The sequence below is a fragment of the Ipomoea nil genome, unplaced genomic scaffold, assembly GCF_001879475.1.
Source record: "Ipomoea nil cultivar Tokyo-kokei standard unplaced genomic scaffold, Asagao_1.1 scaffold0519, whole genome shotgun sequence".
Lineage (NCBI taxonomy): Eukaryota > Viridiplantae > Streptophyta > Magnoliopsida > Solanales > Convolvulaceae > Ipomoea > Ipomoea nil.
Window position 1 is genome coordinate 692,628 of NW_017616947.1, and position 27,705 is coordinate 720,332.

Consider the following 27,705-nt stretch of genomic DNA (forward strand, 5'->3'; position numbering starts at 1 on the left):
CGAGCATCCGAGAGGATGCATAGATGTATGTTAAACATTTACTTACTGCACAGAATGAGTTCAACTCACTTAGAACTCAATTCTTAGTCATTATTCTTAAACTTCATCCATGTGATCAGGGACGGAGCCAGAAATTCGGTTGGAGGGGGGGGGGGGGGGGGGGGGGCGAAACAGTACAGACGGATTCAGAAAATTTTTCTAGAAAAGGCGAAACATTAAAACAAAAGAGATAATTTAAAAATAAATAAATAAACTACCTAAGAAATATAATTGTAAATATTGTTTGATATAGACGAAAAATAAAACACATCGAAACTTTATAAAAATATTCATAACAAAATATGAAACATAATTAATAAAATAATTTGAATAGAAAACACATTATAAATTACACATCTTATTATAGAGAGTGTGTGTAATATTAAAAAAGCTATTAAAAAAGAATTGTAAAACTATGTTGATGCTAAGATTGAAACTCTTAACCTCATTATTACCAAAGTTGTACTCTACCACCTACTCTAACTCACTTCTTATTAATATTTTATAATTTTTTTATACTAAGACTAAATATGTTCTATATATACATATATACATACAAATACTATATATGGGATGGGGGTGGGGGCAGCCGCCCCCCTGCCTCCCCTCTTCCTCCGTCCCTGCATGTGATCAACTAGCTGTTCATGCAAGTATTTTTTTTTTCTATAACATAATACGAAGTAAACGCGGTTAAAACTTTTAGGATATTACTGTGAATTATTTTATTATTTAGTCTTCCAGAGCCGTATTTATTTTCAATTTAGACGGCAGTGGAAATTTTTTGTATGATTTCATTATTGACTGCTAAAAATGATGTCATTAATTCCATTTTTGATGGTTTTTAAATCTGTCTTACTCTAGAACTGGCATACGGTATTCCAAACCTATGTAACATGTACTTATACGTATAAATACGAGGTAATCTGTATCCAAATCAGCACCAATTTCTCTCTCATCATGCCTTCTATGCATCCATGCATGCGTTATATACACCTCACCATGTATGTATGGGCGCAACACCGCAAGGAAATGCAGTTACTTGTATTTTATTTGAGTTCTACTATATGTATTTTTTTATTTCTACTACATCATTTGTGACAATTAATAATTAGTTATTTTTATTCCATGAGTCGGAATGAAAATGTCAACATAAAAAAGAGAGTAGAATTTGAAAGTATGAGTAGTATTTTTTTATTTTACTTTATGATTTTTTTTTTTTTGAGTACTAAAGTAGTATATGAACACAAAGAGTCAATACCGTTACTGGAGTTCAAACATGTAACCTCTCATTTGGAAGAGTCACAAAGGTGTCATTGAGCTCCATTTTGTATTTTATGAGTTTGATTTACCTTTAATAAAATCTAATTTAAATAAGTTATAAATTTTATTTATTTACATTTATTAATTTAGCATTGCGGTAAACTATATGCCAATGATCTTGTGGTCTAGCGGCATGAATTGACTCTCCCAGATACTATATTGTAACAGTCAGTAGTACTAAAATTTTTTTATTATGATGACTCGTAAAAATTCGGCCACCATTACACATATAATATTAGGATAATGTAGAATACCCTATATAAAAAAAATGTCTTATTCTAAATTAAAAAAAGAGTACATTTTTCAAATACTTATAAATTCTAAAAATAAAAGAAACTACTTTTATCAATTATATGCATTATTTATTGATCAAATCAATTTTTTTTTCTTTGCGTTATTTTTTTTTTTAGTATTTTAAAGCCGATATTTTATATATATATATATATATATATATATATATATATATATATATATATTAAAATTTGTATTAAATACAAAATGAAGTGTAATTGTAATGAAATTCAGGTAATTTTAAAATATTTTCTAATTCGCGATATTAGGTGATTATGATAACTCATAACGGTTACACGTATAATATTAGAAAAATGTACAATGCCCTATATAGAAAAATGTCTTATTATGAAAATAAAAAAGATTACATTTTCAAATACTTACACAATTCTAAAAAAAGTACTTCTATCGGTTATGTTTATTATTAATTGGTTTGATAAACTTTTTTCTTCATTGTTTATTTTCTTTAGTATTTTTTTGTGTGTGTGTTTAAAAGTATATTTGATATGATTTATAAATATACAAATTTTATATACTAATACTAAAAGTTAATATTATGAAAAACTTGGAGTAAAAATAATATTAATTCAATCTCATTATCATTAACTGAATCAGACACAAATTAAAATGAGCGAGTATATTATAAAAGACAAAAACTTATATGAGACCGTCTCACGGATCATTGTATGTGAGACGAGTTGGATCAAGATGAAAATGTAATACTTATGTTAGAAAATATAGTACTAATCACGAATAAAGTGTTTGTTACTCATAAAATAAATGATAATACTTTTGAAGAAAAATATAATATTTTTAAATATTGATTTAAAAATATTACAATTTTCCTAAAAAAGTATTATACTTTATTTGTGATTAGTACTGCGTAATACGGAGTACATTTTTTTAATGCTACTAACTCTATTACGTTGTAGTACCCTAAGCATAAAGAGTCAACAATGCCTCAATGAGGCTTAATCTCATGACTTCTCACATGAGAGAGGTCACTACATGTCATCTGAGCACAATGTGTTTGACACTCCGTAATACATTTTTGAATATGAATATTTATATTTTTATTTTGATCTGATCGGTTTCATGGATAACGATACACGAAATGGTCTATCACGAGAGTTAGGATTGACCTGATCTGTTTCATGGATAACGATACATGAGATGGCCTCCCACGAGAGTTACTCATTGTCAAAAATTTGTGGGAGATATTTTGGTAGAAATAAGTATATATACAATGGTATTTTGGAGTTTTGTAACACAGTAGTACACTACAATTTTCAAGAAGAAAAAGAAAGGCAGAAAAAACTCAAAAAGTTTTATTACAGTAAAAGACCCGTGCTGTTCATTGCTCTGTCACTGTGCGGCTGTGCGTCTCTCTCTCCCTCTCTCTCTCTCTCTCTCTATATATATATATCTCTAATGCGTATACATACATACGTATGAGCATATAACATACTACTACCATATACGGAAAAAGTTCTCGAGATGGGCGTCTATGATAAAGAGTAAACACCCAGGGGACCTCTCTCTCTCTCTTCTCTTCTCTTATAGAGGCGCAGTGGGTACTGGGTAGGATAGCTACCAAGCCCCCTCCCCTTCTTCTCCTGTTTTATATTTCTTTTCACTCCCACCATACCCTATTGCTTCACAGAAGGGGAAAAAAAGATCAAATCTTTTCTCACCTGTGAGGATATCAAGAACCAAAAAAAAGAAAACGAGTAATCTTAATGAGTGAGAGAGGAGGCTCTCTTGGTGGAGAGAGCCTGCCTGCCTTTAATTTGTTCATGCAACAAAACCCATTTCTTGTTTGATTGAAAAGAAAAATTGAATTTTGTGTAAAGATTATGGCTTTGGTTATGCACAGAGAATCATCCAACAGCGGTGGGAGTAACAGTAGCGGTAAGCATCAACAGCACCAGATGGACAGCAGCAAATATGTTCGGTACACTCCAGAGCAGGTGGAGGCTCTTGAGAGAGTCTATTCCGAGTGCCCAAAGCCCTCCTCTCTTAGGAGGCAACAGCTCATTAGGGAGTGCCCCATTCTCTCTAACATTGAGCCTAAACAGATCAAAGTCTGGTTCCAAAACAGAAGGTTATATGTTTGTCTCTGTGTTTTCTGTAAATTTCCCTTTTTTTCTTTTGGGGTCTTTTACAACTTTTCCCTTTCTGAACTTCTCATCTTTATCCTTTCCTTTTAAACTTTGGGTCATGTTTTGGTTTGTAGGAGGTTTGTTTTTTGTTTTTCTTTTCTGGGTTTTTCTGGGTATCTTCATTTTCTTTGAATGCATTAATGCTGAGATTTTTCTTTTAACTCTACTTTTTGCGAGTTGAAAGTTTTGGTCACCCTTTTGTTGGGGTAATTTGGGTTTTCTATTTAATGCCGATTTTGGGATTTCAAGGCATTCATTTATTATTCTTTTTCTTGTGTGCCGTTTGGTTTTATCTTGGTACAACCAAAAACCTAGAAAGATTACTCTGTAAAATGTTCTGATTCAAACTTGGGTTTGATAAATAAAAAAGTTTCCACTTTTAGGTTTTTTTTTTTTTTTTGAAAATCTTTTCATAAATAATTATGGAGGCAGGCATTTTGGATTTGGGTTTTATTTATTCTCATTTTTAGGTGAGAGCCTGACATCTATGAAAGGAGTCAGATTGTGGGTTTAAGAGGGAAAAATGTGGGCTTTTTAGTTTGATAAAATTTTTCAACTTTTTTTTTTGAACAAAATAATTTTTGATAAATGGGTATAATTTTTTTTTTTTAATGCTTATTGTGGTTATTATGGGAGTTTGGGATCTCTCTGCTCAGACTATGATGCAGTCAATGAATGGTTTAAGTTGACCAGACTTCTATTTTGTCCATAAATTGGTTTCTTGATTGCTACTGGTAGATTTGTTGAAAGTTTTGTGGGAAAATAGAACAAGACAAGCATTTCTCAAAAAAAAAAAAAAAAAAAGAACAAGACAAGCATTTCATTTTGTTCACTATCCATTTTCATTTGTTGTATTAAAAAAATGAGAATTTTATGCCTTTCTTTAAGAATAGAAAAAGGCACAACCTTCTTAAAGTTCTGCCTATAAGGTAAAATGAAGAAATTTTCAATTATATGGCACCTTTGTTAAACTCATTGAATATGAACATTTGTGATAATATGAATTATTTGTTTAATTTTAGCACTGGTTTTTCCTTCTCTCACAATGGCAATGTACATAGGCACAATGGTTCAATTGTATTTGAACCCTAACATTGCTATGAACAAGCTTTTGATGATTTTTTTTTGGATGACGAGGGAAACCCCATAACCCTTTCGGGTGTAGGGAAACCCCATAACCCTTTTGGGTGTGTAGGGAAACCTCGCCTTCCGACCTTAGTCGGCAAAGGACCACAAGAAAATAAACCAGTCTAGGTTACCTGATTGAACTTGTGACCTTATCCCCGCTTTTGATGAATTTGTTTGTATGGGAACTAATCTTTTTTTTCAATTTTCCTATATAGATGCCGTGAAAAACAAAGAAAAGAAGCTTCTCGTCTACAAACTGTTAACCGGAAGCTGAGTGCTATGAACAAGCTTTTGATGGAAGAGAATGACCGTTTGCAGAAGCAGGTCTCTCAGCTAGTTTATGAGAATGGTTATATGAGAACACAATTGCATACTGTAAGTACGACACACTGAATTTGCATAATGAAGACAAAGTTTTGCCCCGTTTCAATTCCACTTTGCTTAATTATTATACTATATGCCTCATATGTTTTGTATGCTTATATTGAGTTAAATTTTGCGACAGGTTAACACTACGACCACAGATACCAGCTGTGAATCTGTGGTCGTGAGTGGTCAGCAGCAACAACAGAACCCAACACCCCAGCATCCTCAAAGGGATGCTAACAACCCAGCTGGGTAATTGAATTTGTAATCTTGTGTCCATTTTAGGATCATAATAATTATACGCCTAATTCTACGGTGCCTTTCTTAGTTCTTAGTTAATAGTTAATAGTAGCCAGTGTTTTTCCTTGTTTCTTTAGCCTTCTCGCAATAGCTGAGGAGACCCTGGCAGAGTTCCTTGGAAAGGCTACTGGAACGGCTGTCGACTGGGTTCAGATGATTGGGATGAAGGTATGCGATTTCGGTTTTTCTAATCTAATTTTCGTAAATGTTATATGCTTCGTTAATGCTCAAATGGTATTCCTTATTCCTTCTCCTTTACCCGTTTAGCCTGGTCCGGATTCCATTGGGATCGTTGCTGTTTCCCGCAACTGTAGCGGAGTAGCAGGACGAGCCTGTGGTCTTGTGAGCCTCGAGCCCACAAAGGTATTCAAGTTCAAACTCCAATTTTTATCCCCCCAATTTTCTTCGAGTTTTAATTTTAATTTTTGGGTTGTAATATAATATGTTGCTGATCTTATTACAGGTTGCTGAGATTCTAAAAGATCGTCCTTCCTGGTATCGTGATTGCCGTTGTCTTGATGTGCTGAGTGTACTCCCGACAGGGAATGGAGGGACGATTGAACTCATATATATGCAGGTATATACGCTGTCTTTGTATATGGATTTTTCATTAGTTTCGGGCAATATAATAGGTATCTATTATATACTATGGTTTTATTTTTTAGACATATGCACCGACAACATTGGCATCAGCTCGGGACTTTTGGACGCTGAGATATACTACGAGCTTGGAAGATGGCAGTCTTGTGGTACATGTTTTGAGGCTATACATACATTACAAATCCAACGATGTCTGAGATATTCATTGTTAACTCGTTTTTCGTATAATTTACAGATATGCGAGAGATCGTTGAGTTCTAAAACTGGTGGCCCGTCAGGGCCTCCTGCCACGAGCTTTGTGAGGGCAGAAATGCTACCAAGTGGCTATCTTATAAGGCCTTGCGAGGGAGGGGGCTCCATTATTCACATTGTCGATCATGTTGATCTCGATGTAAGTAGTGATTCCAAGCATTCTCGGGTATATGAAGTTCTGTTACATCGATCCTTCTCATCTTTCGACTTTCCTTAGGCTTGGAACGTTCCTGAAGTTCTGAGACCACTCTACGAGTCATCCAAGATTCTTGTACAGAAGATGACGATGGCTGTAAGCAATAATATATGTCTTTGATATGCAAGATCTTTCGACTTGTTTTTACGATTAAACTTGGATATTCGCTTTGGGCAGGCCTTGCGCCACATACGGCAAATTGCACAGGAAACGAGTGGAGAAATACAGTACAGTGGGGGCCGACAACCCGCAGTTCTGAGGGCTCTAAGTCAGAGACTATGCAGGTGAAATTTTAATTTCCCGAGGTTTTGAGCTGTGAAATATCTGCTTATTCCTTGTCCTTACTGGTTTTCGCAATTTGTTGCAGGGGATTCAATGATGCTGTTAATGGGTTTGTTGATGATGGATGGACGGTTCTGGGAAGTGACGGTGTAGAGGATGTAACCATTGCCATAAACTCGTCTCCGAGCAAATTTCTGGGTTCCCAGTACAATAATTTATCGATGCTTCCGACTTTTGGCGGAGTCCTGTGTGCAAGGGCATCAATGCTGCTTCAGGCAAGTTTTAAGCGAGTATCCTTAGAAACTAAATATATTTCAATGTTTCTCACCTATTTGTAAATTGTAATTATTCGTGTCTTACTTGTTTGGTATTTTGGGTGCAGAATGTTCCCCCTGCTTTACTTGTTCGTTTCCTGAGGGAGCACCGTTCTGAGTGGGCCGACTATGGGGTCGATGCGTATTCTGCTGCTTCTCTTAAAGCTAGTCCATATGCTGTGCCTTGCGCAAGGCCGGGAGGCTTCCCTAGTAGCCAGGTCATTTTACCTCTCGCTCAGACTGTGGAGCACGAGGAGGTAGTTTGCGTAGCTCTACTCCCCTTTTATATCGTGAAACAATAGGCTAAAGGTTCGATCTGTTATAAATTATCCCTCCCTTGTTCTTTTGTTACTAGTTTCTGGAGGTGGTTCGTCTGGAGGGTCATGCCTTTTCACCCGAGGACATAGCGTTATCACGGGATATGTACTTGTTACAGGTTTGTTTAGAGGGCTTTTTTGGCTGTAGAAAAGAAAATCGTGGATTTTATTGGTTCTGATACGTTTTAATACAAATGACAGCTATGCAGTGGCATTGATGAGAACGCTGCGGGAGCTTGTGCACAGCTTGTTTTTGCGCCAATTGATGAATCTTTTGGCGATGATGCTCCTCTGCTCCCATCTGGTTTTCGTGTCATCCCGGTGGAGCCAAAATCAGTTGAGTATTGTACCGTTTTTTTTTTTTTTTTTTTTTTTTTTTGGGGTGACGAGGGAAACCCGCAACCACTACCTGAGGGTGTGCACTGGGTAAATCCCGCCTTGTGACCCTAGTTGACAAAGGACACTAGGAGATAAATCAGCCTAGGTTGCCCATAACTGACTGGCTCAAACTCGAGGGTGTGCACTGGGTAAATCCCGCCTTGTGACCCTAGTTGACAAAGGACACAAGGAGGTAAATCAGCCTAGGTTGCCCATAACTGACTGGCTCAAACCCGAGGGTGTGCACTGGGTAAATCCCGCCTTGTGACCCTAGTTGACAAAGGACCACAAGGAGGTAAACCAACCTAGGTTGCCCATAACTGACTGGCTCAAACCTGGGGTTACCCCCGTATTGTATGGTTTTGACTTTTGATAATACGAAAAAAAAAAAACGCTTCGGTCATATTAAATGCAAGCAAGCTACGACGCTGCCAATTTAATTGATTAACATTTCGAGTTTACCCCGTGTTGTCAACGTTGCAGGATGCACCCGGAACGACTCGAACCTTGGATTTAGCTTCTACCCTTGAAGCAGGAAACGGCGGAAGTACTCGTCCCGCTGGTGGTGAAGTTGAATCTAACAATTACAACCTCCGTTCCGTTCTGACAATCGCGTTCCAGTTCACTTTTGAGAACCATTATCGCGACAATGTTGCTGCTATGGCCCGTCAATATGTGCGTAGCATTGTAAGTTCTGTTCAGCGAGTGGCAATGGCCATCGCTCCGTCCCAACTCAGCTCCAATTTGACGCCAAGGCCATTACCTGGCTCCCCAGAAGCTATTACTTTGGCTCGATGGATCTGCAGGAGCTATAGGTATGGAATTCGATGCTTTCCCTTAGTGTCATTTACTAGTTGATAAATTGTAGTAATTTTGTTCGGGATCAACTCAATATAATGTTGAAATTGTATTTTTTTCAGAATGCATACTGGGAGTGAACTGCTACAGTTAGAGTCACAAGCCGGTGATGCCGTTTTGAAACAACTCTGGCACCATTCTGATGCAATAATGTGCTGCTCCGTCAAAATGAATGTTAGTAGCATCCATCCATCTATTTTCCCTTTTTATTTTGCGCTTTTGAACCTTGCTTACTATCGATGGGTGGCCCGACAATTTCATTATATATATATAAGCGTTCAAATGTGAGCCAGCTTTCTCGTGCGAATTACCAAAGGAATGCACCGCACCTGCTACACAAATGCACCTCAACTACTCCCACGGATGCCAGATATCTTGTGATTCGTGTAGTAGTTGCGGTGCATTCTCACGGGAAGCCCAGTTCGCACCTGAGCGTGACCGTATATATATATATATATATATATATATATATATATATATAAAACTTGTATTCAGTGTTGCAAAAATCGCGCCTAGGCGCCAGGCGGTCGGCCTCCTAGGCGCCCTAGGTGGTCCCCAGGCGCCTAGCGTTTTTTTCAACATTGCTTGTATTACAATAATGCAATTAAGAAGATAAAGAGATGAGAAAATTGACAAGCTAAGTCTTTTAATGATATATGCAGGCTTCTGCAGTTTTCACATTTGCGAACCAGGCAGGGCTAGACTTGCTAGAAACCACACTTCTCGCCCTCCAGGATATAATGCTTGATAAGATTCTAGATGAAGCAGGTCGGAAAGTTCTTGTCTCGGAGTTCTCGAAGATCATGCAGCAGGTCATAACTCACAATACAATTTTTACACGAAGAGCCCCGTCAAAATTGTTTTGCTAGCTTTTTCTCACTTTACCACGTAAAATTTTTGCAGGGGTTTGCGTATCTACCAGCCGGAATCTGTGTATCCAGCATGGGCAGGCCCGTGTCTTACGAACAAGCTGTTGCGTGGAAGGTTCTGAACGACGATGACACCAATCACTGCCTAGCTTTCATGTTCGTAAATTGGTCTTTCGTTTAATAAGTGGTCGTGTAATGTTACTACTACTATTACTACTACTACTCGGATAGCTACAGAACCTCGTCGTCTAAGTTATTTTGCAGTACCCCCAGTATTTTGGTTAAAAATTAAAGGTTGTATGACATGATGATATGGTAGCTGTGTTTTATGTTTAAATATATTTGCATGAGACATTATGGTAATGATGGGCATATGTTTTTCTTAATGGCCAATGATTCTAGCTGTCTATTCCCACCTTTCATCTGGAAATCTTATCTGAGAATGTTTGTTGAGATTTCAATCATGGTGGTTATGTTAGGGACCACCTAGCTAAGCTAGTAATTGGGTGGTTGGTATAGTTGAGTTTAGGAGTACGTACTAGGTCATATGTTTGTTTGTTTGTTCTGGTCATTTTCACTTGCGACAACATTATTGCAACCATTGAATTGTTACATTCCAAAAGGTTGCTTTATTATCATTCATTGTCAAACACCACCACAACTCATAATTCTTTGGAGTGTGTAAAAATCATTAAAATTTTTTTGTTAACAAATTTTCACCTATCTAAGAGCACCATTATCAGGGGTGATTTAGGGGTTTATGTCAATGGAAATAACTCATATGGGGATCATACATTGATGTGGAGATTAATTTTTGAAGAACTAATTCTCCAGCAAGATCTTAATTGATTAAAAAAAAAATCGTTGAAGCAGCGCGTTAGGCGCAATTCGCACCCACAAGCACACGCGCCCGTTGGGGCGCGTCAGATGGCGACCACTTTGACTTTTCAGTAACTTTTTATTGTTCATTTTAATGTTAGTTTTCTTTTTATTTTTTCTTTTTATTTCTCATCCACATTTTCTCTTTCCTAATAACAACGGGGTTAAACTACTGTGGATGCTCTAAGAGGCAGGCTAGACTGCTTAGTTAGTAATGTTCGGTTCTTCTATTCAAATCGGATCGTGATCATTCTACATTTAAGTAATAACTTGTTAAAAAAAGAAAAATAAATGAAATAATTATTTCAAGATAAAAATGTCCATTTAAAATCAAAGGGAGGAAAATCGCCCCTTTTAAAATAATTGAGAGTGCAAATGTGAATACATAAATAAATCAGGGAAAAAATGTGCTATAAGTCTATAATTTAGGGAGAAAAGTGTTATTTTCTCTATTAAAGAATAGTATGAAAGAAAAAAGGAGAAATTTTTTACAGCATGGTGCATAATAATATTTTAGGTGTATTTTATGCTTAGTAAAAAGTATACTTTCTTTATATTATTACCAAAATGTATTACACTTTTTAACTAAGTAACAACACTATTATGTACAACATTATAAAAATTAAGAGAAGTTTTCATTATTTAGGCCATCATACTTGACAAAATATTTAGCAATTGGACCCAAAATTTAAAAAGCTCTAAAAAAAAGTGCGATTAGGCGTATTCGAATATTAACAATAAGTTAATATATATTGAGTTGATGCTTACTTAGTGTTGATTTGACTTCTATCTTGCTCAAGTGAGAGTTAAAGTGTAAATAATTTAAGTTGAAAATTTTAAAAAATGTTGCTTAATCATTTTCTTGCTATCTCTAAATATTGAAACAATGGCAACATCAATAAGAGTAGCATGAACCATCTTCATATGTCAATCACAATGATAATCTAGATTTAAAAAAATACCAATATAAGGTCTTTGTTCAACTTTATGGACGGAAACTTGCATGAGGTGGGGGTCATTTTCTAGATCTGGACGAGGACCACTACAACATTTGCCTAGAAATTATGTGCAAACAACACCAAAGTCTTCGTTTTGATTTTTGGACGAGGACCACCGTGGAGGTTTTCATCCATATTGTTCAATTCGATGAAGACCTCCATGGTCAGCGTCTAGATTTAATGGATTAAATCTTCAATTTCTTATACTTGTTTGAAGGAGTGAGGGTTCAGTGAGAAGAAGCTAATTGTGTGAGTGTTTTTAAAATTTTGAATTTTAATCTTAAATGTTTTTGTTTATATATTTTTGTAGAAAAATAACTCATTGTCAAGTCAACTCCAACCAAGTCATTGAACTTGGCAAAATATTACAATTTTCCCCAAAAAAAAAACAAAAAATTAAAAACAAAAAATTCTAACAAGTAAATATTGTAACTAGACCTATTAGCATATTAACAATAGGTTAATGTTGGTTGGTGCTTATTTAGTATTGATTTGACTTCTAACTTGGTAATATTGAAACTTAAGTGTAAACAATTTAATCATCTCAATTTTTTTTAATTGTTGCTTAATCATTTCATGCTGTATTTGAACATTGCAGTGGTGGCAACATCAATGAGAGTGGTATGAACGATTTTCATCTCCCAATCATAATGACGGTCTTGATTTCAAACAAAGAGCACCATAGAGATCTTTGTCCAAATTTATAGACGAAGTGCCATTGTCTAGATTTGGACGAAGACCACCATGATATTCATTCATAAATCATGGGTGAAAGCCACCAAGGTCTTCATTTTGGTTTTTGAACCAGGACCTCGTAGAGGTCTTCCTACATAAATTTAGACTAGGATCGTCATGAAGGCCTTCATCTATATTGTTGGATGAAGAACTCTATGGTCCTCGTCTAAATCTGATTGATTAAACCTTAAATTTCTTTTGCTTGTTTGAGGAGTAAGAGTTTTGTGAAGATTGCCAACTGTGTGAGTGCCTTTAAAATTTTAAATTTTAATCTTAAACATTTTTTTATTTATATTATAAAAGAAAGAATAAGCCATTACCAAGTCAACTCTAAACAAGTCATTGAACTTCCCAAAATTTTATAATTGGGCCCAAATTAGTTTTTATTTTTTAAAATTCTAACTAGCAAAAATTATAATTGAAAGTATTAGCATATTAACTGCAAATTATGTCATTGATACAATGTGTATTGTGGACGCTGGTCTATATTATGTATTTTTAGTTAGCAAATTATATACATTCAATTATAACTTAATATACATAATCTGTTAACTGAAAGTAAATAATATATTAATTATATATACATAATTTGGACCAGAATTTACAATGTGTGTGGTGAACCTGGTACATGATATAATGATTGCATATTAATAATAGGTTAATGTTGCGTTGATGCTTATTTAGCATTGATTTGACTTCTATCTTGCTAATGTGGAAATTTAAGTGCATACAATTTAAGCTGATTTTTTTTATAAAAAATATTGCTTAATCATTTTCATGCTATCTTTGAACATTAAAGCGGTGGCAACATCAACGAGAGTGACATGAATGGTCTTCATTTCTCAATCATAATAACAATCTAGATTTCAAACAAAGACTACCATAAAGGTCTTTGTTCGAATTTATGAACAAGGACCTTAATAGTATCTTGTCTAGATTTGGACGAAAATCACCATTGTATTCACTCATAAATTTTGGATGAAGACCACCAAAATCTTTATTTAGATTTTTGATTGAAGACCCCGTGGAGGTCCTCGTACATAAATTTAGACAAGGACCACCATGGAGGTCTTCATCTATATTGTTGGACAAAATGGTTTTCGTCTAAATCCATTTCTTTTGCTTGTTTGATTGGATGAGTAAGAGTTCACTAAGGAGAAACAAATTGTGTTACTATCTCTAAATAAATAAATAAATAAATAAATAAATAAATAAATAAATAAATATATATATATATATATATATATATATATATATATATATATATATATATATATATATATATATAAAAGAATAAGTCCACCAAGTCTACTCTAAACAAGTCGTTGAACTTGGCAAAATATTACAATTGAGCTCAAAATTTAAAATAAGTTCTAACTAGCGAAAATTGAAGTTAGACCTGTTAATTAAACCCTAATTCTCTCTCGCCTTTGGTATTCTACACGGTCGCCGCCTTCGTGAGGCAAGCAGATCGGAGGGGGCGTCCGATCGTCTTGCCCTACTGCCATCTCCATCGCAGACAGCGCCTGCCTTCATCGTTTTCTACTCCATCTCCACGGCTACCGATCGTTACTCTCTTATTTTTGCACTGTTGTTTCCCTTTGATTTGTTTTACTGGTTTAATTTTGTTTGCAGTTTTTGTATTTTTCCTCTCGTTGTTTTAAGGAGTTTCTTCCTCTTGTTTACTTGGCGAGTTATTTTTCATAAAGCGTGAATCGATAAAACTGGTCATGGCGTGTGTGAATCTCATCCTGGGTGACAAACATGACAATGAAAAAGAGACTCCTCTGAACTATGATATGCAGTTCAACCCAATGGAGATATTGTCAATGTATAGAAGAATGAAAATAGATAATCAGGTGGTGTGCAAGACAATTCAACCAGTGTCAGTTTTGGGTACGCTTGACCAAATCATTAAAAAAGCTTTAAATTCCTCCGAAGATCGAATTCAGCTTCAAATTTGTCAAACATTGTGCGAATCAAATTTTTTGTAGCATTGCTAGGAAAATTGTTTCTATGTCTGACTGTAAGGAATGCTTGACCATTCCTTTGATTTTTATTGTAAATGTCTCAGCCTATGATTAATGAATTAGTTTCTTTATTTTCAAAAAAGTTAGCATATTAACAATAGGTTATTATTGGGTTGATACTTATTTAGCATTGATTCGGCTTCTACCTTGTTAATATGGAAGCTTAAGTTTAAACAACTTAAGTTGATTAAAAAAAAAAAAATTGTTGCTTAAGCATTTCCATGCTATCATATCTTTGAACATTGAAGTGGGGGCAACAACAATGAGAATGGCGTGAACCATCTTCATCTCGCAATCACAATAAGTGTTTATAATCTAACGAGGGAATTACTAAGTGCATCTAACAATAGAAATTTTGAGTTACAAAAAAAAAAAAAAAAAAAAAAAAAAAAAAAAAAAAACAATAACTGTCTATATTTCAAACTAAAGGTCGTTGTCCAAATTTATGGACGAGGACCTCCATTGTGTTCTTGTCTAGAATTGGATTAAGATCACCATACTTTTCGTCCATAAATTTTGGGTGAAGACCACCTATATCTTCGTTTAGATTTTTGAACGAAGACCCCACAGAGGTCAACCGTGGTCTACATTATTGGATGAGGGCTTCCATGGTCCTCCTCTAGATATAATTGATTAAAATTTCAATTTATTTTGCTTGTCTAAAGAAAGAGCTAAAGTTCAATGAGAAAAAGTTAACTACGTGAATGTCTTTAATTTTTTTTTTTTTGGTAGAAGTGTCAAATAAGCCCATCTACTATTGCGAAGTGCTCAATTCCCACAATGAATTAAATTAAAGTCTAATTAACCACACTTACCAGCTAAATTTGTTTGATTGTTTTATTTTTTTATTTTTATTTTTTTTTTCAGATTGCTAACCGGTTGCCTATTCAATTATTAAACAAAAATAATATATATATATATATATATATATAAAGGAATTTCAGCCACCGGCTGTCCTCCCAGTGGCTGAAATTCTTCTTTTTTTTTTTTTTAAAAAAAAAAAATTATTTTATTATTATTATTTTAATAATTGAATAGGCAACCGGTTAGCAACTTGCAAAAAAAGTCAATCGAACAAATTTAGCTGGTAAGTATGGTTGATTAGACTTTAATTTAGTTTGTGGTGAGAATTGAGCACTTTGTAGTAGTAGATGAGCATATTTGACACTTCCGTCTTTTTTATTTTTATTTTTATTTTTTTTATTTTTAAAGTCAAATAAGCTCTTTAAGTCAACAAAATAGTGTAATTGAATTATTTAACCAAAAAAGCTCCCTCAAAACCCCTTCAATTGAAAAGAAAAAAAAAAAGTGTATCTTGACATCCAATGTGGTGGTGACTTTACACAAAATAAATGTCTTTAAATTATTTTCAAAATTAAAAATTTAAAAATTATTCTATTTTTTTTAAAATAAAAAAGTGGCAGCCATAGGTATATAATGATAATGACGACGGCAGCCAAGCCACCCTCGTTAAATCTCAAACAATGGTCATCCCCGTCAAATCTCAAACAAGGGGCATTTGATTTAAAAATTTAAAAATAAATTTTGTACAAAATTATTTAATTTGTGCGAAGTCATCATCACATCGAATAGCCATCATTATTGTGTGGATCATATTTTGTATGTTATAAAATAATGTACATTTAGTACTAAAATAATATACTTTTAGTATATTAATAATGTACATTGAATTCATAAAAAATACATTATTTAAGTACTAAAAATACATTATTTTATATAATGTACATTCAATATACAAATAATCTACATTTAGTATATTAAAAATGTACTTTTCTGTCATCCATACAATAATTTGCCCATTGAATAACAAGGCATCATCACATTGGGAAGAATAGTACACATGAAAATCTACTTAAAGTCAAATCACGATAACCTTGTTGAATAGCTCATCATATTATAACTCAATTGCTCTTATTATTAGTTTAATCGGTCAATTTTTTCTTTTTTTAATTAAAATAGTTAGAGTACTTAATTATACTTTAAATCAACTTAAGGTGTTTATTTGATACGATTTTTTTTAATTTTAATTTGTTTTTAAACAATAAGTCATTGCTAAATCAACGCTAAATATACAATAAAAGTTAAAATGTTAAATCAACACCAACTTAAGATTAATCTATTGCTAACATGCTAATAGATTTAATTACACTTTTTGTCCTTCACTTTAAAGGAACTTTTTTATGTTTAAGAGTTAGAATTTTATCATTTCACTGAATTTTATCCTTTTATTTTTATTTTTATACTAAAGCTCATATTTTTTTTTTAAATATGAGCGTTAGTAAAAAAAAATAAAAATAAATTACAAGAAATAACAGTGTTAGGTAGGTGGTACATATTGAGGCCGACTCAAAGTCAAAATGGTAAAGGGACCACTGATCTGCACATTGTGTTCAGGGACTGAACAAAGTGAAACCACTTGACAGTGAATCAGTGATGAGTGACGACTGAACTCTCTCTCGTGAACTCTATTTGCCTCTTTGCTTTCTGACCCACAAAACCTCTCTCTCTCTCTCTCTCTCTCTCTCTCTCTCTCTCTCTCAGCTCGCACTGCAAATTCAATGGTCCCCGGAGCTGCGCTGGGCTGTACCTTCACACACACACACATATATATATGCACGCATATGTATATTGTCCGTTTCCTATTTGTATATATGCCTAGCTAGCTTATGTAATTATATACAATTTTGGGTGAATGTTTTGTTTTCCTTTCTTTTTCTCTTTCTCTTGTTTGACAATTTATAGTAGTATATTACAATTGAGTAAAAATCACTTCTGGTCACCAATTTGTAAATTGGCTCTTTTAGCCACATAATGTTGTAAATGTCATCTTTAATTGTCATTGCTAGCTTATGTTAGAATTATTATATCACATGTAATAAATAATATGTGACAACAAGGATTGCACTAACCTCCCGTCATAGCTCTGTGTTAATGACAATTGAATAATTTGGACTGCTGCAGAGTTTACGTAAGTATTTTGTCTCTCACTTCTACTCAACACTCTCTATATGGTGTATGGGGAATGTAATGTGAGCAGTGAGATGACTAGTGACCTTATATAATCACTGACCATCATTGTGGTTGTTGTATATTATTAGGTCTCATAAACTCTAACCAGACTCCTAGTCATAAAGGAAGTCTAGCTATTAGGTTATTAGTGTAACCAAATCTGCATAACAAACATAGTTAAAATACAATCTATATGAGATATGGGCAGTAAATTATACAACAATAGAATGCTTCAAAGAGAGCCAAAGAGTGATACTTTCAATGGATTTGATTACAAGAACAAATCAAGGGAAAAGTGAAGCAAAAGACCAAACAGCTGTAATTCCCGCTGAATTTGGCGACATCTTAGTATTTTGATCATATCTCACTCTAGGAATGCCCGATTCAGGTGATTCTTGCGCCATAAGTACTGTAACAATATTTTCCATTAAGTTACATTAATGTGGTGCAACTTTAATTGGGCACTTTATGACTATTAAGTGGTAGCATAATGTTGTAACGGAACACCTGAAATACACCATCTATATTGTCCGGAGTTTAAGTGGGCGACATTGTTACTCTGTAGAAGTTGTTACTATCATTTGGATATCAACACACTAATACTACTAGCTACAATAGAATACCATGCTATTCACAAAGAAATACAATGGAGGTATCAACTATGACTGGAGTTTTGCTTGATCCATACGCTTTCGCTATATGGCTAGATTATTACAAGTATTATGATTGTATATTTATTCGAGCAAATTACACTTTTGGTCCTGTGACTATAGGGGTGTGTTAATTTGGGTACGTGACTTTTAAAATTAACAATTTAGTCCTTTAACTATCATTTTTTTAGCAGATTTGGTCTTCTCGGCCAAATTGCCGGTGGAATTTGGCCGGAAAGACGTTCGACTTTTTAAATCAAATATTGGTGGGGGTAATTCGGTTCAACAATTAAAAAGACCGAATTACCCCCACTAATATTTGATTTAAAAGGTCGAATGTCTTTCCGACCAAATTCCACCGGCAATTTGGCCGGGAGGACCAAATATGCTAAAAAAATGATAGTTAAAAGGACTAAATTGTTAGTTTTAAAAGTCACGTACCCAAATTAACACACCCTCTATAGTCACAGTACCAAAAGTGTAATTTGCTCTATTTATTCTAACATGTACCAGTACCAACACAAGTAGAATTACGAAATAACTTGAAATAATTGGTATTAAATTCAAATGAATATCCAAAGGGTACAAGTCTAGAAACCGAAACTAAGTTACTTGAGAAGGTAGGAACATAAAATGTCTTTTCTAACATCAAAACGAAATCATTGTTCAAAACTAAAGTGCAAACTCCGACAGCTTCTACTGGTGATGCAATCTTGTTTGCAGAGAAGATGCTACACTCAGTTCCCGTCGGCTGTCTCCGTTTTTTCATATCCTGCAAAGAGTTTGCAATGTGGATTGTTGAACTAGAATCAAAACACCAAGAATTAGTATTAACTTCTTACATATCAGATTCGAAACATACAAAAGAAAAGGAAATATTACCTTTTTGGGACATTCATTTCTTAAACCTGGTATAAACCTTCTTCATGTGTCCTTTCTTTTTACAAAAGAAACACTTTTGTACCTTTTTAATGTATGCTTTAGGGGTTAATTTCCCCTTAGCAGCCATAGCAGATCCCTTAGACTTTCCAGATTTTCTCTTGGACTTTGTTGTGGCCACTAAATCACTTTCACCAAGTTCAGTCATAAGCCTTGTTTCCTCTTAAGTACACATGGTAATCAATTCATTGATAGACTAATCATGCTTATGTGTATTATAGGAAATTTTAAATGGGCTATACTCCTGAGGAAGGGTATTAAGTGCAAAATGCACCACAAAAGCATATGGTAGAATGATTTCCAACTTCTTTAACTAGCTGCGATGTCCCTTACTTGCATAATGTGATTTCGCGTGCCCTTGATAGTGGAAAGAAGCATATTGATAAACTTCAATTCATTATCAGGGTACTGGCTAAAGATTTCTTCGAGTCAATGAATTGTTCATTAATGGCCTTGAGCAAAGGTTTAATCTCCTCAATTCCATCAACGGAACCACGAATTACTTTGGAAATTTTTGTCGTAATGACGAACACGCCTAAGCGATTGGATGTCTCCCACCGCTTGTATAACGCTACAACTGCCTCAGTGCTTTCCACAGTAACCGCATGAGGTTTCTCATTGCGGATAGCGTAATCGAACCCTAATATTCCCAAATTCAGGAGAATAGCAACTTTCCACTCCTTGTGGTTATCGTCATTAAGGATAGGAATATCAATAGTTATTGATTGAGTTATAGACAAAGTTGTTGTAAAGAATAATAATGGAGGCTTGGTTAGTATTTTCGAGGCACAAAATGAAGAGAGAAACTGAAGTACATAATAGTACCAATGTAAATTATGCAAAAGAAGACAGACATGAATGCCATAAAAATTTCCTGTGGGCTAAATTTTTACGCATAATGAATCTATCAAAACTGAATGGTGAAAAACGGAATGAGTACGATTTGGATTTAGTTTTTTCCACCCTTAATGACAAAACTACCAAACTATATGCCGAAACATAATCCCTGTGGGCAAATTATGATTATAGTATGGTATTTCATCCTAATTAACCCTACAAATATAACAAAATTGCATGTGGACTAAATTTCGCCATATCACGCAGAGTTAATTACAAGATGCATGCTTGCCTAAAATTTATGTGAGTAAAACTTTAATATGTAATTTTGATAAATCAAAGATGTTGTGACTACTCTTTAATTAAACAAAAACTTAATCACATTGGCAAGGGTATTCAAAGTCTAACAAACAAATTAAACCAAAACATGATAGACAATCCTTAGGTATACTCCTAGGAAAGTTTGTCGAGGCGAAGCTCGGTTAAATACCAACTCCCTAGACAGAGTAGCGTCGCAAGGGGACTAGTAAAAACAAGGCTTTTAAGCTAGAACCATAGAACTAGTATTCATCCCCAAGAAACTTCCCAAATACATGCGTTCTCATATTTGAAGTAAAATTGTTTTAGAGATCTATAAGATGTAGATTCACCTATGGATAAGATTTTGAATAGGGTAAACTATGAATATTTTTATGTACTTTATGTGCTTTAAGATCTTTAAAAGAGCACGAGTGGAGTAATAACTGAAGAGTAAGAATATGCATAATCTAACCTAAAAGCATTAAATTTACCTAAAAAGCATTAAATCATGCATAATAGACAATCAATTCAGATCTAAAATGCTCTAAATTTATTCCTAAAGAACATGCTTTTCTATAGGCATAATTATTACCGTCAAATAATTATTGCAATAAAGAGATATATAGCATGCTCATATTAAGCATATTACTAACTAATACTCCACAATTAAATTGCAATACTTAAGAGACAATAAAATCTGAAAAATATTATTAAAAATTCAACTAAAAAATTAGGACTGAATAATTATTCAAAGTTGAATAATAATTTCATGATCGACTTAATAAAATTCAATTGGATAATTAGATGAGAAGATGTCCAAATATGATGAAGATATTAAACGAAAGGAGCCCAAAGCCGAAACAGGCCAAAATTTATTTTTAAAGGGGCCTAGGTCTGGCCGAATTGGGCTAGACCCGGCCCATTATCTTAAGTCTTCACCATCTTCTTCATGTAGTAGACCTAGCAACAGTGATGGAAGACAAACAACCAAGAATGGTCGCCGGTGTTGGAGGGAAGACAACATCAGTGTTGCCGGAAAAACCAACTCTACTGCCGCCACCTAGCCTCTACGCGACACCAACACTGCCGCCCTCCGCCCGTACTCAGTCGCGTCGCGAAACCAGTCCAGCCGAAGACGTTCCTTTGCGTCACTATCAATCCGTCTCCATCACTGGAAAAAGAAGTTGCCATGTTGACGGCAACTACAGGAAGAACAACTGGATTTTTTTATATAAATTGGCGACATTTTCCACCATCAACAACGGCTACCGGCGAGTTCAAGAAGACTGGAGTCCGTAAATGACGAAGAAGTAGGAGAAAAATAAAATAGACAGTATCTGTAACACCCCCGATTTCCATGCCAATTTAAACTTAAATATGCAGATAATCTAACCACAATATAAATGAAACACAGCGGAAGTCTAACTATATAAAACTGGAAAACGAAGAGTGTTATGCCACGTCCACACTAAGGTGAAGGCACATGCAAGAACATCGTCGACAACAGTCTAAAAGTCTAGCAAAAGGGGCACACAGGCCCAAAACACATCTACAAGAGTCTGGGGAAACTACACTAACCGTCTCTATATCGCGCTCGCCACTACTCGGGACCTGAAAAGCACATAAATAAATGGGACGACGCCCGGTCAGCGAATAATGCTGGTAACCCACCAATACATGTTGAGTATCATACATAGATAGTATATACAAAATCATTTTCGAAAACGGAATATTGTATATATAAGTTCAAAGCCAAGGATAGAAGTCAACCACAAGACTCTATATCACTCACAACAAGAATAAGGGAACACATCCCAATACATCAAGAAGTAACAACGACAACACAAGTAAGGCTCAAGGTGTATTCTACCATCACTCAGTAGAATATCACCCGACATGCTAAACACAAGAGAAATAAAAGACACACTTTGGCAACACATGCCTTCGTGAATCACTCGTCACGAATAAGGAAACACACATCGGCAACACATGCCTTCGTGACATCACACATCACGAATCATAATCCTTCCTTATGCCCGGTTCCAACCTTATGGCTACCCCCAACCTTATGTCTAGTTCCAACCTTTACCTCCAGGACCCCTGTACACCAAATCCAACCTTATTCCTCCGAGGACCGTCGTCCCCACTCCGACAATCTCCAACATTACCACCGATTTCATAGTACACGAGGGTACCGATTACACACTTTGGCAACACATGCCTCCCAAGAAATACGTGAACCTTACACACAGGTCACAAACTCCATAATCACGTCAGGGCCACCACGAGGACCACTGTCGTACCTTGGTGACTAATGTCCCATTCCATTAATCGTGCAATCCAGGTACAACCACACACACAACACCATCATAGGAATCAATCAACGGATCACAACGAAGATATGAAACCATACTCAACAAGGAAAGGATCACAATCCGACAACAACGATGATTAACACAAGTCATCATCCACAATAGGAAAGGACAAACCACACACGCTAGCATTTAAACACCGAACTAGCATGCTTATCAAACGGGTAAACTAAATATAGTTCCGAAGAACACACAAGACTCATCATGGTTCAACGAATCACAAGGTTGAACACTTAGCACGATTCAAGACACCAAATCCTACCATATAGTTCTAGACATACGAAACATCAAGAAGACACTCAAATAGTTCCACAAAAGAACATCGGGAAGTCAAAACACCAAATACCGGGTCAAAAGAATCACGGGGAACATATCCCCGCACAAGCCAACATTGTACCCCGCGGGTGGGGCCACGGGTGGACCCCCACCCGTGGTTCCGCCCGCGGGAACCAACTCCCACCAGCTTTGTACCCCGCGGGTGGGGCGGCGGGTGGAGCTCTACGCGCCGTTCCGCCCGCGGGTACAGTACCCTGTACCAAAATATCCCTTCGGAGATTTTCAACACCAAGCTCAAATTCAAGTCCAAAACATCCAAAACCTCACCAAATACAACAAAGTGACTTGAATCAAAGGAATAGCCAAGCAATGGCATACAAGAACCCTAATAACAAGCTCTAGATATGCATTTTCACAAGAAAATGCATCAACACTCACATTTCATAGCAAAATCACAAGTAGGATCCAAGAAATCATCATATAGGTAATGAAAATAGATTTTGTAGAGCATGAGTTACCTCATCCGCTTAACATCCAAAAACAACGCCAACTTAGGCTCAACTCACAAAGCCAAGCTACCGGGAACCTGTGGATCAAACCGGATCTCAACTATTAACACAAGTACTAAACAAAACTAATTATGCTCATAAGGGGAATTAAACCCAAGCCTATTTTAAGATTACCCACCACATTACCATCCAAACTAAGCTTCTCTATGTTATATTAATCACAACCTTAATACACTTAGTAGATAATCTAATAACCAAGCTCAAGGAATAAAATTAATATAACACTAATGAGTGTTAAAAAGGATTTGAACCCTAACCACCCACCATACTAAACATATACTAAACCACTAAGCTATACCTCACTTATAAATCCTTATGTAACATTAATTAATTAATCACTAAACAAAGCCAAACATTAAAACTAAACCAAGCTAAGGATTCAAACCCTAGCTACACCCCTATTTAACCACAAACTTAACCAACTAGTCTAGGATGATTCTTATTACCTAAACAACACTAAAACTATTTAACACTAAACTAATTAACAACAGACAGAGAAAGGAATAGCTCACCATCTTCTTCTTCGTCTTCTTCATGATGCCATGTCGCGGGTGGAACCACGGCAAAGTCACCACCCGTCGCTCCTCCCTCCGCCAGCTGCCATGCTGGAGCACCACTACCTCGCCGGAGAGCATCGCCGACGACGAGAGAAGAGAGAAACAGCCTCCGCGTAGCTCCGCCGTTACCACCATTGTCACGCACCTCCACTGTCATGGGCTGCCGAGAGCTTCTACGGATTGCGCAAGCCATTGCCACTGGACGAGGAGCTCGCCGGAGTCGTTGTTGCTCTGTTTTGCTGGAAAACGGAGGTCGCCGGAAAACTGTTGGAGATCCGCCGTTGTTTGACGCTTCAAGAAAAAAAGGCGAGGGGAGGGAAGCCGTTTGCTAGACTATAGCCTTGCCGCTGATCCATACTGCTTCGCGCTTCCTCCGTCAACCAAGGAGATGGAAAGGTGAGAGATGGTGGTGGTTGCTGGAGTTGGGTGCAAACAAAAGAGAGAGACAGGGAGAACTTGGCCGGAAGATGAGAGATATAGCAAAGCAAGGCAAACGTTAGGGCGGTGGTGTTCTTATGTTGTTGCGGAAATGAGGAGAATGAAAAGGAAGACTACACTACAAACATATCTTCTTTAGATAGGGTTATTATTATTAGGTTGGGCTTAGATAATTGGGTTGGATAAATCTTTTGGGTCAAGAACCATACACACCTATGATTTGGGCATACAAAATAATATCACATATATACTCATGGGCTTAGCTATTTGGGTTCAAGACTCTTACAATAAATAATTATATTTTTGGGCTTAGGATAGCAAATAAACTTCTAGGCTAAAATCATTTTTGGGCTTAAAGCATTTGGACACAAAAATGCCGGTTCACAATAATAGGTAGACCCGAGCCCATTTTAAAATAAATACTATATAAATATTTTTAATCAAAATATTTAATATCAGGACTATAATTTATTTTAGAAAATACGGGGTGTCACAGTATCCAATTGAAAAAAGAATTCGTAATGCAGAAAAATATTTTTAGTAGCCCAGAAAAACAATTGCAAACAAAGAATATTCACATATTGTAATCTCAATTATAGAATAATGTATACAACATATGTAGATTTTTAATGCAATTAAAAGAACCAGGCAGAGATTATACATGCTCAGATACCAACTGTTCGAATTATTATATCACATATAGTCAATAATATGTGACAACAAGGATCGCACTGACCTCCAGCCATAGCTCTGTGTTAATGACAGTTGAGTAATCCGGACTGCTGCAAAGTTTACGTAAGTATTTTGTCTCTCACTTCAACTCAGCTCTCTCTAGATGGTGTATGAGGAATGTAATGTGAGCAGAGAACTAATGACCTTATATAACCACTGGCCATCATTGTGGTTGTTATATATCATTAGGTCTCCTAAACCTAACCAGATTCCTAGTCATAAATGAAGTCTAGCTATTAGGTTATTAGTGTTGCACCACATCTCAAATACTTAATATTATCATAACTTATTCTAATGTTATAATAATACTAATAGGAAAATGTTACAACTTATTGTAGAGCGCTCTTGCGTCGACAATGGGAAGTGAAGGTAGGTGGTGCACGGCTAGTCTATGTCTTTTTAAGATGATGCATCTTATACAAGACTCAAATTTCTGATCTTTGCAGTTGTATTAGCATGCAGTACGTCCGTTTACCAAATATCACCAATCATGTCTCTTTAACATGATGCATCCTATACAAGGCTCGAACATAATATTTATTAGGATGAAATGTTTACCATTACCCCAAAAGCTATAGCTTAACGAAGACGTACTTTTATTTTCTTATAGACTACTATCGCATTTTCAAGAGGCAAGGTGCTGGACTTGGTCCTTTATCCGGCTCTACCCAACAATCCCCTAGTCACATGGTGTTGGACATGCATTGACTCTTACCGGCCTCCGCCCAACAATCTTTGAACTTTTAATTATATATTAACAATTCAATACTAAATATCATCTTTGATTTTCGTAAAGTAGCCATTCAAGACAACCATATTATGACTTTATAATTGTTAATTTTGTATTAACTTTTATACGTATTTGATCTTCCGTATCAAAATTGAAAATAAAGGTGATAGGGAATTAGAATACAACAATATTATTTAACACAAAACTAATGATCATTGGAAGGTGCCTCAATTCTCACCAATGCCAATGGAAGCTAGGTGTATCAACTATGGTGGAATTCTTAAAGTCCATGGCCGTGGAGCAGAAATCTCTCTTCAAGAAGGTGAAGAAGGCTGTCAAGAAGACTCAAAAGGGAATGCTGAAACCAAGTCTATAATGGTCAATGAAGCTATTGCAACAAGGAAATTTTTTTGTCATAGAGTCACCCAACCGTGTCATCTCAAAATGCTGACCAAGAGTTTAAAGCAATCTAAAATGATAATGGTTCATATGCAAAAATTACTTGAAGATGTTTTTGTAGGTTTACAGACCGTGTTCACTAACCAAGAACAACTTGGAGCTAATAAAAAAGCCATCAAAGGAGACACCGAGGAGATAAAGAAGGATATGAAAATCATTCACAACAGCCTCAGTGATCTCCATTCCAAGTTAGACGTCTCCACTCCTGGTGCAGGTATATATGATGCCAAAAAGGGGGAAATGAGCCAGAGCCAGCAAGGCCAGAGACTCAATATGCTTGGAGTCCCAAGTTCAAGCGTTAGAGGATGAAGAGGAGGAAGGTCTACAAATTCCATCATTGCTAGTGGTGAAGTAGTATCTTTCGTACCCTACCAAGAAGGCAGTGGTAAGAGGTTTCGTGGTGAGAACCATCTACATTGGACTAAGAAGTGAGACAAGCAAAGGAGGATTGATTTCATCTTCTTTCACAATCAAGCTATTGAGAAACAACGCAAACTTGATGAAGAGACTAAACACGAGAATAATAGAAGACAAATTGATGCAGTTGAAGCTAAGTAAAGGATGAAGGAACGCTTTGATTCGCTCCAAAGGGTCACTTGGAATGAAAGTGATGTAACTCTTACTAGTGCAGTGTTCGACATCCAAAGGAATAATTTTGCATCATTTGCTGATGGGATGAATACTACTGAGTTAATTAGATGGTGGCTGTAACACCCCTAAATTTCAAGATATTTAAAACCTATAAAATAAAGGCTAATCTCTTATTGATTCCCAAACAGAGCATAAACTAGACATAGAAGTCGGGGTGCTATGCCACATCTGAGCTGGAGAACTCAGATGCACAGGCTAACTAATTAATAAAGCATAAATCATAACTGATACCCAAATACAAATGTAACACCCCGAAATTTTGAAACTTTTGAAGCTTATATAATAAAGGTGAAATCTCATTAATTCCCAAAACGTAATACGAAGAGTACGGGGTGCTATGCCACACCTGAGCTAGAGAACTCAGGTGCACAGGCTAACTAACTATTATCCTCAATAATGTAACTACATAATCATGGCACGCAGGCCGAAAGGGAAATTAACTACTTCTACGCTCCAAGGTTCTAGCGTGCTCCAGTGTCTACTCTTCTGTGCCTGAAAGCCAAATATATCTGTTCAGCGAGAGATGCTGGTAACCCACTCCAACGCGTTGAAATACAATACATATAGATATATACATAGATATACGAAAAACCATTTCGAAGCATGAAGATATATCCTAAGAGACTCTAGCTTTCAAAACGGGGATTAGACTCGACAGATAGGGATAAGCACAAGTGCACAACCAACAGTCATAATCAAGCATGCACAATTCACAGGCAGATAGAGATAAACACAGCCATTAGTCATAAACAAGCATATACAGTTACTAGCATGTATCATAGGGTCACACTTCCATAACAATCCAATCATCCATATCTCATCACATAGCACACTTTGTTGGCGCCACAGGA

The 27,705-nt window shown here is 35.8% G+C and overlaps 1 protein-coding gene across 2 annotated transcripts; it reads left to right on the plus strand.

Annotated features, from left to right (window-relative positions):
- Window positions 1–3,134: 3,134 nt before the first annotated feature.
- On the plus strand, window positions 3,135–10,058 carry LOC109174124 (homeobox-leucine zipper protein ATHB-14-like). 2 transcript variants are annotated; one of them, XM_019323419.1, is made up of 19 exons: window positions 3,135–3,167; window positions 3,527–3,754; window positions 5,156–5,315; window positions 5,446–5,558; window positions 5,684–5,774; window positions 5,874–5,969; window positions 6,070–6,183; window positions 6,272–6,355; window positions 6,442–6,597; window positions 6,676–6,750; window positions 6,832–6,938; window positions 7,022–7,211; window positions 7,319–7,507; window positions 7,606–7,686; window positions 7,769–7,903; window positions 8,429–8,760; window positions 8,866–8,977; window positions 9,466–9,615; window positions 9,707–10,058. In XM_019323419.1, exons 1-19 carry the CDS (start codon window positions 3,148–3,150, stop codon window positions 9,851–9,853), a joined length of 2,580 nt encoding a protein of 859 aa, XP_019178964.1. In that variant the 5' UTR covers window positions 3,135–3,147; the 3' UTR covers window positions 9,854–10,058. The 2 variants fall into 2 exon arrangements, with proteins under 2 accessions (XP_019178964.1, XP_019178963.1); XM_019323418.1 differs by having other exon boundaries at window positions 3,139–3,231.
- Window positions 10,059–27,705: the final 17,647 nt, after the last annotated feature.

Excerpts from the sequence above, each read along its gene's own strand:
- LOC109174124 (XM_019323418.1), top strand. The coding sequence starts at position 3,158 with ATGATAAAGAGTAAACACCCAGGGGACCTCTCTCTCTCTCTTCTCTTC. Across the intron at positions 6,598-6,675 it reads TCGATCATGTTGATCTCGAT|GCTTGGAACGTTCCTGAAGT; the intron begins GTAAGTAGTGAT and ends GACTTTCCTTAG. Across the intron at positions 8,978-9,465 it reads GCTGCTCCGTCAAAATGAAT|GCTTCTGCAGTTTTCACATT; the intron begins GTTAGTAGCATC and ends TGATATATGCAG.